The sequence below is a fragment of the Neoarius graeffei genome, chromosome 7, assembly GCF_027579695.1.
Source record: "Neoarius graeffei isolate fNeoGra1 chromosome 7, fNeoGra1.pri, whole genome shotgun sequence".
NCBI classification, from domain to species: Eukaryota; Metazoa; Chordata; class Actinopteri; order Siluriformes; family Ariidae; genus Neoarius; species Neoarius graeffei.
This window is the reverse complement of record NC_083575.1, coordinates 58,436,240-58,449,844: the sequence shown is the minus strand read 5'-3', so window position 1 is coordinate 58,449,844 and position 13,605 is coordinate 58,436,240. Positions and strand designations below refer to the sequence as shown.

The 13,605-nt window shown below is 41.3% G+C and overlaps 1 protein-coding gene across 1 annotated transcript in view; it reads left to right on the top strand.

Moving 5' to 3' along the window:
- The window catches only part of bcl11aa (BCL11 transcription factor A a), a 57,121-nt gene extending 47,575 nt beyond the window's left edge, over positions 1-9,546 (top strand). Inside the window, exon 3 of the mRNA XM_060926069.1 lies at positions 4,347-9,546. Within this exon, the coding sequence (XP_060782052.1) occupies positions 4,347-6,403 (2,057 nt within the window). The 3' untranslated portion in view covers positions 6,404-9,546. The remainder of the gene's footprint in view (positions 1-4,346) is intronic.
- The last annotated feature ends 4,059 nt before the right edge of the window (positions 9,547-13,605 follow it).

The window sequence follows — 13,605 nt, the reverse complement described above, 5'->3', positions numbered from 1 at the left end:
TCTGGCTTAGGAAGAGAATTCAGTCCATCTCCCATGTCCATTTTTTTTTCTCTTTGTTGTTGGGCATGTGTTTTTCCTATTATGTGGACGACTTTGTTCTGACTATCTGACCCTGTAATTCTGTGAGCAGGATAGAAAGCTGTTGAGGAGAAACATAAAGTGATACTTTTCGTGGTGCTAATTTGCAGTGTGCAAACTATCACTCATTACCATTTGATTAAATATCCAATCCTTTGCTATTTGTAGTAAACCAAACAGGTCTTGTATACTAACTAAACCTCTGCTTGTTTCCATTGGACCTGTAATTGGTGTCTGCAGAGCTTTATATTTTATTTGGGAAACTATGTAATAATTCATGCATGAAATCATGAGTCTGGAAGGTAAAAAGGTCTCTGAAGTATAATTTTCTCCAAGATAGGGACAATGAGACATGTTGTCCTTTTCTTTCTAGCATGTTTTTTTTTACCATCATACTTGACATGATAGCAGTAGAGAAGGTCTTTTTTGATATATGTGTTTTAGTGAGAGAGATTTAATATTACAGGAGAAAGTAAAATGAAATGGATTTTAGGAAAGAGGACATCAGTAGACCATGATGTTCACTATATATATCCATCCATTATCTGTAGCCGCTTATCCTGTACAGGGTTGTAGGCAAGCTGGAGCCTATCCCAACTGACTATGGGCAAGAGGTGGGGTACACCCTGGACAAGTCGCCAGGTCATCGCAGGGCTGACACTTAGGCCAAGTTTACATTAGACCGTATCTGTCTCGTTTTCTTCGCGGATGCACTGTCTGTTTACATTAAAACGCCTGGAAACGCCGGGAAATGGGAATCCGCCAGGGTCCACGTATTCAATCCAGATCGTGTCTGGTCCGGTGCTGTGTAAACATTGAGAATACGCGGATACGCTGTGCTGAGCTCTAGCTGGCGTCGTCATTGGACAACGTCACTGTGACATCCACCTTCCTGATTCGCTGGCGTTGGTCATGTGACGCGACTGCTAAAAAACAGCGCGGACTTCCGCCTTGTATCACCTTTCATTAAAGAGTATAAAAGTATGAAAATACTGCAAATACTGATGCAAATACTGCCCATTGTGTAGTTATGATTGTCTTTAGGCTTGCCATCCTTCCACTTGCAAGTGGTAAGTGATATGCACTGGGATCACACACACAGCGGCTCAGTCCCGAATCACTGCTCGTGCGCTTCACTCGCACGCTCTGTGAGCTGTGCAGGGCCGGAGTGCGCACCCTCCAGAGGGCACTCGCTGTTCAGGGCGGAGTGATTTGGAGCGCAGGATGCCTGCGGAGCCGAGCGTATCCGTGTATTGGTGTTGCTGTGTGCACGCGAATCATGTATTGGTGTTGCTGTGTGCACGCTAATCGTTTTAAAAACGTTAATCTGATGATCCGCTGATACGGTCTAATGTAAACCCCACCATAGAAACAAACAACCATTCACACTTACAGTCAAATTAGAGCCACCAATTAGCCTAACCTGCATGTCTTTGGACTGTGGGGGAAACCGGAGCACCCAAAGGAAACCCACACAGACACGGGGAGAACATGCAAACTCCACACAGAAAGGCCCCTGTTGGCCACTGAGCTCGAACCCAGAACCTTCTTGCTGTGAGGCGACAGTGCTAACCAGTACACCACTGTGCCGCCATATATATATATATTACATTTTCCTGGGTTAGAATATATATCTTCAAACCCACATACATGGGTTCTGGGTTCGAGCCCAGTGGCCGATGAGAGCCTTTCTGTGTGGAGTTTGCATGTTCTCCCCGTGTCTGCGTAGGTTTCCTCCGGGTGCTCCGGTTTTCCTCACAGTCCAAAGACATGCAGGTTAGGCTAATTGGTGGCTCTAAATTGACCGTAGGTGTGAATGTGAGTGCGAATGGTTGTCTGTGTCTATGTGTCAGCCCTGCAATGACCTGGCGACTTGTCCAGGGTGTACCCCGCTTCTCGCCCATAGTTAGCTGGGATAGGCTAGTATAGAACAGGATAAGCGGCTACAGATAATTTTTTCCTGGATTCGAATATATATCTTCGAACCCACATATATGGGTTCTGGGTTCGAGCCCAGTGGCTGATGAGGGCCTTTCTGTGCGGAATTTGCATGTTCTCCCCGTGTCCGTGGGTTTCCTCCGGGTGCTCCAGTTTCCCCCACAGTCCAAAGACATGCAGGTTAGGCTAAGGTGGGGTTTACATTAGACCGTATCAGCGGATCATCAGATTAACGTTTTTAAAACGATTAGCGTGCACACAGCAACGCCAATACACGATTTGCGTGCACACAGCAACGCCAATACACGGACACGCTCGGGTCCGCAGGCATCCTGCGCTCCAAATCACTCCGCCCTGAACAGCAAGTGCCCTCTGGAGGGTGCGCACTCCGGCCCTGCACAGCTCACAGAGCGCGCGAGTGGAGCGCACAAGCAGTGATTTGGGACTGAGCCACTGTGTGTGTGATCTCAGTGCATGTCGGGCATGCGCGTCATTTACCACTTGCAAGTGGAAGGATGGCAAGCCTAAAGACAATCATAACTACACAGTGGGCAGTATTTGCATCAGTATTTGCAGTATTTTCATACTTTTATACTCTTTAATGAAAGGTGATACAAGGCGGAAATCCGCGCCGTTTTTCAGCAGTCGCGTCACATGACCAACGCCAGTGAATCAGGAAGGTGGATGTCACAGTGACGTTGTCCAATGACGACGCCAGCTAGAGCTCAGCACAGCGTATCCGCGTATTCTCAATGTTTACACAGCACCGGACCAGACACGATCTGGATTGAATACGTGGACCCTGGCGGATTCCCGTTTCCCGGCGTTTCCAGGCGTTTTAATGTAAACGGACAGTGCATCCGCGAAGAAAACGAGACAGATACGGTCTAATGTAAACTTGGCCTAAGTGGTGGCTCTAAAATGACTGTAGGTGTGAATGTGAGTGTGAATGGTTGTCTGTGTCTATGTGTCAGCCCTGTGATGACCTGGCGACTTATCCAGGGTGTTCCCTGCCTTTCGCCCGTAGTCAGCTGGGATAGGCTCCAGCTTGCCTGCAACCCTGTAGAACAGGATAAAGCGGCTACAGATAATGAGATGAGATGATATAGCTCCTCTGTTTTGCAGTCTATGACATATATAAGTTTTCAATCTCAATAACTGTCCACATTTTTACCTAAACTTAGAAAATATGTTGGTTCAGGCTATTTTAAATAATAAATAAATTATAAAGCAAATAATGCTGTAGATGATTACCAAAGAACCGCTGAAAGCGAATTATACTTTGAAATATTCTCTTGTTATCACAACTGTCTGCACACGTCTTCTGAACTCTGAACAGGCTAGTGTCTATTTTAGTCCTTTATGTATTTAGCTTATTTCAGAATGCTAACTTGTTCGATTGTAAACATGTGCCACAAGAGGAGAATATGGTAGTATACTAACTCCCAATGATTTGGAAAGACAGTTACATGGTTCCACTTTAGTTCACGGGCATTGCTGTCATTAACACTCTTATTTTTACTTTCTCCAATCCCTTGCTAACCTTCAATTGAACTACTACTGTAGTGTTTATATATTGTGCTTGTGCCTCACGCCTGCTTATTTCTGTACATGAATGAAAGACTGCACTCAGCTGAGAAGGCGGTGTTGTTTGCTTTTACAGCCCTGCTGCTGAGCAGCTGTGTGAGTAGAAATGCTTGTGCGCAGTGCAGGCGTAGGCCGGCTTGAATTCCCCACTGTGCTCTAAGACCATGATAACCCTTACTAGGGAGTCTTCAGCTGCCCTCACTTTGTTTGGACCTTCTGAAAAGCTGGGCTCTATTGGGCCTTGGCCTGTGGTGCTGTTTGGGAGCATGTTTTTAATAAGGACCGTGTTTACTGCTATGTGATACTTTCATTAGGTGGCGGGCGGCTGCTGTGGAGAGCGTTTGTACTGGCGGCTGTGCTGTGGCCTGAGGTCTGGGCTAGAGAGGAAGGAGACCTCATGAATGATTAAGTGCAAATCGGCAGTGCCTCTTTCTGCCCAGAGAAAGCCAGGGGGATGATGAGGGAGTGGGAGTATGCAGAAAGGAGCTCCATTTATGTTCAGCGTCTTAACATTTTCACTTTCTGCAGTTTCTAAAACCTGTGGCCCCTTAATCATTTTAATGGAGAACAGAAAGAGTTTGCCCTCTGGTCTAACAGGCTTTTTTGTTTATATTTATTTAGATTTTTTTTTGTGTTGTATTTCAGTGTGCAGAAAAAGTTATTACAACAGATGTAGCAATAATTCCCATCTCCAGTGTCTGACAGGGTGGACTAATTGCAATCTCTGTCTCTGTCTCTTAAAGGTAAAGATGAGCCCAGCAGCTACACTTGTACAACCTGTAAGCAACCATTCAACAGCGCCTGGTTTCTACTACAACATGCTCAGAACACTCATGGCTTCCGCATCTACCTGGAGAGTGAACGTGGTAGTCCCCTCACACCTCGAGTTGGTGCCCCTTCTGGGATGGGTACCGATCATGCCTCCCAACCTCCTTTACATGGCATTCACCTGCCTGAAGGCAGCCCCTTCAACTTGCTCCGGATTCCTAACTCTGGACGTGATGGTCCCCCTCTCCGGGAGGGTCGTTTTCCGCCTACCCCTCCACTCTTTAGCCCACCACCCCGCCATCACCTGGACCCCCATCGCATGGAGCACCTGAGCCCAGAGGAGTTGGCCCTAGCCACACACCACCCGAGTGCCTTTGACAGGGTGCTGCGCCTCAACCCCATGCCCCTGGATCCCCCTGCTATGGACTTTTCTCGCAGGCTCAGAGAGCTGGCTGGCAACACCTCAGGGTCAACTCCCCCCCTCTCACCCAACCGGCCCAGCCCCATGCAAAGGCTTCTGCAACCATTCCAATCAGGAGCCAAGCCACCGTTCCTGTCCACTCCTCCCCTTCCATCCATGCAGTCCCCATCTGGTTCCCAATCTACTCCAACACCACTGCCCCAGCAGCCCAACACACCCATGAAGACCAAGGCCTGCGAATTCTGTGGAAAAACCTTCAAGTTCCAGAGTAATCTTATCGTGCATCGCCGCAGCCACACAGGCGAGAAACCCTATAAGTGCCACCTCTGTGACCATGCCTGCACCCAGGCCAGCAAACTGAAACGGCACATGAAGACACACATGCAGAAAACCTCACCCACAACAGTCAAATCTGATGATGGCCTCTCTACAGCAAGTTCCCCTGAACCCGGGACCAGTGAACTTGTGGGAAGTGCCAGTAATGCCCTCAAGTCCGTGGTAGCCAAGTTCAAAAGTGAGAACGACCGTTTGATTCCAGAGAATGGAGAAGAAGAAGAGGAAGAGGAAGAAGAAGAGGAGGAAGAGGAGGAAGAGGAAGAGGAGGAGGAAGAAGTGGAGGAAGAAGAGGAGCTGGATCGAGAAGGGACTCGTAACAACTTCCATTTTGGCTTAAATCTGGAAGCCACAAGACACCACGAAAACAATGGTGGACGCCTAGGTGTGGCTGAGGATGGAATCCCACGCTCTTTACCTGAGGTGATGCAGGGCATGGGCCTGGCAGCCAGCATGCAGCACTACAGTGAGGCCTTCCACCAACATAAGCGAGGAGTGCTCAACTCTGACAGCAATGCACACAGAGACATCTGTGATGAGGACTCAGCAATGGAGTCAGACCGTGTGCAGGAAGCCTCAGCTGTCAATGGCCGTGGCTCATCTCCCAATGAGTCGGCCTCCGTGGGCCTGTCCAAGAAGCTTCTGTTGGGCAGCCCCAGTTCCCTTAGCCCTATTTCCAAACGCATCAAGCTAGAGAAGGATTTTGACCTTCCCACGCCAACCATCCCCAACACTGAGAATGTTTATTCCCAGTGGCTGGCTGGCTATGCTGCCTCACGGCAGCTCAAAGACCCCTTTTTGAATTTTGGGGATTCCAGACAATCGCCTTTTGCTTCATCTTCAGAGCACTCCTCAGAGAATGGCAGCCTGCGTTTCTCTACACCCCCAGGAGAACTTGATGGCGGTGTCTCTGGCCGCAGTGGTACAGGTAGTGGAGGAAGCACGCCGCACCTCGGTCCCGGCCGGCCTAGTTCAAAAGATGGCAGACGTAGTGATACCTGTGAATTCTGTGGCAAAGTGTTTAAAAACTGCAGCAACCTAACAGTGCATCGGCGTAGTCACACGGGCGAACGACCCTACAAGTGTGAACTCTGCAACTATGCCTGTGCCCAAAGCAGCAAGCTCACACGGCACATGAAAACACATGGGCAGGTGGGAAAGGACGTTTACAAATGTGAAATTTGTCAGATGCCTTTCAGTGTGTACAGCACCCTGGAGAAACACATGAAAAAATGGCACAGTGATCGCGCCTTGAACAACGAAATTAAAACTGAATAGTGATGGTGAGTGGAGGCACACTTGCAGCAAACCTCCTCAAATCCCACCCTTGTAGATTTTCCCTGTTTGGCTAGTCCAGTGGAAGCTAAGACAACGTGCTTGGCACCACCAGCACACCCTTCTTCATTTACCGTTGAATGCATGTTCTGTATCGGGGCAATACTATTGCATTGACGCAAACTTCGAGCCTTTCTCTTGTGCAATAATTTACATGTTGTGTATTTTTTCTTTTTCTTTCCCTTTTCTGATAATTAGACAGCATGCATGATATGTTTTGGCTATTTTTAAAAAAAAGAATTGTCCCTGGCTGGTTAGTTGTTGAGTAAATGTGTTGCTGTTTTCTTGTTCTGTTTTTTATTCAAAAAATGAGAAGAGAAAAAAAGCAACCATGCTGCATACATTCTGTAAAACATATCATGTACAGTTTTGTGTTGTAACATGGAGGACAACCATTTATTGCTTAACCCTCTTCGGAGGAGCTGGGAATCGCACTTAAACTAATCTTTCAAAAAGATATTCTGTCCACATAGGGTTAAAATATTAATTGGCCCCTATTATGGAACATAAAGTATTGACAGCCTTTGAATTTCTTTCTAAAAAAAAAAACAAAAAAAAACAAGGAGTCATCAAAATTTGGATTTGTACTATCATTTGGTAAAACAAACAAAAAGAGTGCCTTGGATATTGAAACTGCATTGGTTAATCTTCTTATCTGCTCTAAGCTTGGAATCTCAGCCAGATATTGGAAATGGATTTATTTAATTCACTTGAGGTTCTTGCATCAAGTACCTGACTTTGACACTGTCTATATGGAAATGATGATAATCAAAAAGCTAAAAGCTAATTTGTAGTTAATCATCATTAGCTACCTATAACACATGCACTCTTCAATTATAGTATTTTTTATTGTGCATGGTACGTCCAGTATTGTGTTGGATTGAACCATGTTTCCTCTCCAGTTAAGGGTACTGTCCTCGGTGGTACAGGTTTTTAATCCACAGTCATAAGCTCTTTCATAGTTTGTGAAGGTTCTGTTCTCTGTAACAGCAGTCTAATGCGTGTATTGGGTTGTATGAACATCCACTGCATAGATACACTTTGCAGCCTATAATATGCCATGCAGTGTTTTTGAAAATAATTTTGAAGAATATTTTCATGTCAGTGATGATTAACTATGAATTGCTTACAGATATTAATCATGGTCCCAAAACAAATTTTTCTCACACTGACTGGAGTACTTATGCCTGTTCCTTAAATTATAAGCAGGGGAGAGGGAATGATCAGGATGCGTAATTTTTGCGTGAAATATATGTTTTTGGGGGACTGTTTTTTTTTGTTGTTTTTTTGCTAAGTTAAACATCTACCCACTTTTGACAACCATGTTTTCAGTCTTTAGATAGCACTTGACACTCGGCCCCTTCAGTCTGTGTCTGACGCTGTGATTGGTGGGATAGTGGTTGAGTATAAATTATGACTGCTTGCATAGACAGTAAAGTGCACTGTTAAAGTTTCCCAGTTTACAGGTATTAACATGAGGGAAAACTTCTTTAAGTTTAAAAAATGTGTCATTGTTGAACATAATGAAGCCAACTCGTTACCCAGTCCAGCACCCACTTATTGAAAGTCCAACTCCAATACAATGTACAAGCTTCGGGGCATAGACCTCCTGTCAAACAATGGACTATGGAAACTTGCTGCTTTCACTGCAAGATGATTTTTTTTTTTTTTGTACAAAAACTTTTTTTTAAAAATATGAATATAAAGCATTTTTAAAAAATTAGCAAATCATTTTTAGGGAACCTGTATTTAAGTTTGATGTTGTTTCTCTTTCCTCTTTGTCTTGGTGGTGTTCAATAATTGATCACAATATATATAGAATGGGAAAAAAATCTGTGATTTTCTGTTTATTTCCTTTTTTTTTCCTCCACCGTGGCTCTTCATAGCTCTTCAGGTCAAACATAACTTGCATTGGGGAAAGGTTTAAGATTATATATAAATATATAATAGAGAACTTAAATATAGGAAAATGCACACTCATGGTCAATTCCTATGCTAAAACACATTTATGACCTACTTTCTTCTGTATTTCTAGAATGGTATTTGAATTAAATGTTCACCTAGTGTAGGCACTATAGTATTTATATTGAGGCTTGTATTTTTAACTGTTGCTTGTTCTCTTAAAAGGTATTATTGTACCTTTTTTGGTAGTGGAAAAAACAACAAGCTGCCACGGTATATTTTTTTAATTTGGCAGGATAATATAGTACGAATTATTTGTATGTTTAAAAATTACATTAAAAAAATCAATAAAAAAACTAAAGTATGTGGCATTGTATAAAGGAGGCCATCTAATGGTTTCCCTGAGGAGTCTTTTGAGAATGTCCACACTAGCTAAAACAGGTGGTTGTACATATCTTTTTTCGGTTCTTTTTTTAGACTCTCCTCTTCTGCTGCCATTCTGTATGCAGTAATGCAAGCTGATGTTGGGTTCTTCTGTAGTGTGCTTCTCTGTCTTCTCACCTGACTACATTCCAGTATCTTAAAGAGAACAAATGTCATATGCAGTAAATTATCCGTACAGAAATGAACATCATTTAAATAAATGAATTAAAAATAATCAATGTTTTGCAGGTTTTGTTTCATTGCCAAATACTATGGTGCTTTATATTTAGATTGGGATGACTTTCGTATGCAAAGCATATTTAAAATGAAATGGAACTAATGGAAAAGCCCGCTTGAGTTCATACTTTTTTGTAAATGGCAATGCGAAATATTTTGTTATCAGCCTTTTCTATTCCTGTTCTGAAAGCTGTTGTTGTAACTTGAACTTGAACTTTATCTTTTACAATGGGAGTCACTATTTATTATTACTTAAATGCTCTGTTCAAAACAGAGACATGGAATGGATCTTTTTTTTGTTTGTTTGTTTCCTTTTTTTAAAATTTTTTGTTATTATTGTTTTCTTTTAAAAATGACCAAAGGTCATTTACAACTTTTGCTTTTTTGTTGTATTTGTTTCTGGTCTATGTTGAGTTTTATTGGAGAAACCACTGTCTATGTTTTCTGGCAGTTGTCTGCATTATCCTGTTCACACACCCATTTTGTCCCTTTATTGAAACCAATTAATAAAAAAAATCAAAGTATTGCATTGTGGTACAATTTTTGTAGGTCTTAAAATTAGTATATGCGATACACACAAACAAACAGAGAGCGAGAGAGAGAGAGCGAGAGAGTGCAAAGTGATGGAATAGCTATGAGTAACTTGGATGACACAGTAACCAGGTCCTGCTTCTACCCTTGTTCAGGTTTGTTTTATAGTTAAGGTGGGTTGGAACGGTCATTTGTTCATGACATTGTTGTATTACAGTTCCTTCAGACTCAGATATCTAAAAAAAAAAAGCAGCAGTGTAGTTAGGCTCCCTTGTCTTGCTGTCTCTGAACAGAAACCACCAGTCCAGTTCCACACATGCTGTACATATGCATCATTTTAAAATTACATAGAGATTCCATCGTGTTTTAAATAACAGCATATTGAAGGTATATTAAAGGTAATGAAAGCCTGTTTAGTATAATATTCCCCATTTAAAAAATTGACATCCGTTGAAAGAAATGCTGGTACCAAACCTCTCCAGTGCTTTATATTGTTTACTTTCCTCAAAATCCACGCTTGTTCAAATCAGTCCAAAACATAGAATTATTTAAATTCTAATCCATACACAAGTAAAGTTCACTTGTATTTAGGTTCTATTGTGTTTTGCGATATGGGTGAGATCTGAAACTCATCCCTTGCAAATCAGCACGAATTTTGTTCCTCCAGCTAGCAACTCCATGCATTTTGACCCAGTTCAAACTATACAACTCTCTACACAGATATGGAAGTACAGGTGAATAAAATAAATCAGTAGTATTTTCCTCTATTTGAAATAAATAAGCAGGCTTAAAAACTCTTGAGTCACCAGCTCTCATCATGTTTACAAGGATTCAATATTGTGTTCATGTGAGGAGCTTAACACATTTGTCACAGTTAAAAAAAATAAATCCATATCCCCAGAAAATGGGCTTATTTTTTTCCTCTTTTTAGTGTTTTATAGTATACGATTCTCCCATCACTTGAAAAAAAAATTAATGTTGTGGGTTGACGTTTCTTTTCTGAGTGTCTGTATAGAATTGGCCCAGATGTGTAGTTATAGGAAAAAATAAAAATCAGAAGTCATCCTGGATAACCCTCTTTATGGTCTGCAGAAAGCTCCTTCTCTTGACTTTGCCCAATACAGGATAAGACTGCCGACAATAAATAAATAAATAAATAAATAAATAAAAAAGTACTTTATTTATTGTTGCGTTTTATTATGTAGTGTTTGTGGTACAGACTACACATTAATGCTCTATTACAAGGGCCTGAAATAGTCATACTTAATTTCCACAATGGCAGTCATTTCTGGCTTTGTTCAATTCATTCTGCGGTGTAGGAAGGTGTACAGGGCAAGAGCACAACGTAAATGCATCTTAATGGACACTGACCGCTGAGTTAAAGGTAGAATTTACTTAGGATCTGCTGGACATTTGCAGTACATTTAGTGAAATTGGCATTGATCATGTATTACCAATGGCTGCACTCTTTTGTAAGAATTCACTCTCTTGAAAACCTTTGACTCTGACTTTCCAGTTTAGTAGAATTAAAGCCAGGATTGGCCAAACTTTTCCTTCTGGGGCTAGATAGAGAGAAAAAATAAAGTGGCAGCAGTGTCATTGGCCACAGGCTGTATGTAATAATTATACTAAAGAAATAAATACAGACATGATTGCCACCATCACATTCCTTATGAATTTAAGCAAATAGCTTACTAAGCGAGGAGTCTTAAGCACTTGTTGTTTTCTGTGTGCTTGATTAGTGTTGTGTAAATAAAGATTTCACTTATTAGATACATTTTTAGGACAGCAAGCTGAATCCTGACAAATTAAACACAGCAAGTACGCAGCTCTCAAAACCTAGTGAAATAAATAGTTATTCAGCAGGCTTAGTCTCCAGAATTGACATTCTAGTTTATATTTATTTAGTCCTGCCACATCCTGCCAAAAAAACGTGGTAACGTTAAAGTTATAGTATAGCCAATGATTTTGATGGAAGTTAGCTGAAGCTATTCAAACAAAGACACACTTTTGAGTATTTCCTCCAAATCCACACCATCAAAACTCTGCTTTCTGAATTGACACCTCCAGGTTGGGTTGGATGTTGGAAATCCACACTTTTTTGTTTTTTATCCCCTGCCCAAACAAAGTATATATAGAAGTAATATAGAAACAGGTTCCGTCCGATGAGATGAGATGAGATATTTCCATGGAAACAATTTCAGACTTAGTCTCTCAGGTTAGTCTTAGGGGTAGGTTTTGTTTCCAAAGCAGAACTCAAAACTATGAGTGGTATGGTCTTGAAAGTTGGTATGTGTTGATTAAGTAATGTTTATGTGCCTTTTGATACAAAGAAATGTGAGAAATTTTAATTTTTAGCTCACCTGGACCAAAGGTCTGGTGGGTTTATGCCATGGGTTGCTGAGGTCAATGTAAAGAGATAGGGTTGGTTTCCTGCAGCAGAACTTGAAAAATGTGACAAATAATATCTTGAAACTTGGTAGTTTCGTATGGTTTATTTCACACCTCTATGTTAGTGCACCATTGTTGGAATATTGGGCCCGCCTCATAAATTGAATTGTAACCTCCAGGTATAGCTGTTTGTGGGCAGTGAAGGACCAGGTGGTCCATGTCTTGTGGTGCCTGTTGGCATTTTGGACATGTTGGAGTGTCACGATACCCCCATTGGTAGAGGTTCACAGCGGTTCGTCCACTTTTTGATAAAATTCTATTGGATTGGACCCACTCACGTCTTGAGAGGGCCGAAAAGCCTGGGAGTGGGTCTATTGGGTTTGTAATTATTTCTCCTCCCCGTGGTATGAAACTTGGTATATAGGGCGGGGGGTATAGATGACTCTGTCTTCTTGTTTCTGTTGACATAGATTAGAGTGTCAGAGAGCAGAGTGTTTCCCTTGAACATATAACATATATAGTACCAATCAAAAGTTTGGACACACCTACACTCTCGCAAAATATAGTATATTATTGTACCTTTAGGGGTACAGTGGCTTGTCACTGGGGCAGTACCCTCAAAGGTACTTATATGTACCCTTTATATACCGCTTAGGAACATATATGTACCTTTTTGGGCCCTGAAAAGGTACACACAGTTACCTTGAGGTCCAATAATAAGCCCTAAGGGGTACATTAGGGTAGATTGTACAATGGGGTACAGAAATGGACTCCTACTGTACCCCTGTTTCTAACAGTGTATTCATTCATAGGTTTTTCAATATTTTGACTATTTTCTAAATTGTAGAACACTACTGAAGACATCAAAACTATGAAATAACATCTGGAAAAATATGGAATTATGTGGTAAAAAAAAGTGCTAAAAAACGAAAAATGTTTCATACTTTAGATTCTTTAAAGTAGTCACCATTTACTTTGACAGCGCTTTGCACACTATTGGCATTATCTTAACCAGCTTCATGAGGTAGTCACCTGGAATGCTTTTCAATTAACAGGTGTGCCTCATCAAAAGTTAATTAGTGCAATTTATTGCCTTCTTAATGTGTTTGAGATCAAATAGTAAACAGTAAATAATAAAAATACAGTAAATAGCCCTATTCCACAACTGTAGTAATCCATATTATGTGAAGAACCGCTCAGCTAAGTAAAGAAAAATGACATCCATCATTACTTTAAGACACAAAGTGTCTTTTAATTAATAAAAATAAAGAAAAACAACTGAATTCAAAGGTGTGTCTAAACTTTTGACTGGTACTGCATTTTAGTGATAACTACTGAAATACAAGGAGAAATCTGCAAAATATCACTGATTAATAATAATAATAATAATAATAATAATAATAATAATAATAATAATAATAATAATAATAAAGTCCTCACCTTTAACATGGGTTAACATTTAAGTTAACATTTGGACCAGGCAAAAGACTTGCCAAACTTTTGCAGTAGTGTACTAACTGAAATTTTATTTTAAAATAACTTTTCTTCCATTTCACAAATGGTGTACATGGGCTATAGATTAGACAATATTCAGTCAAGTGTCATTTTGTCCTTGTTCCAATAAGCATTTGAGATAACATGTCTTCTTGTGATAACATGTA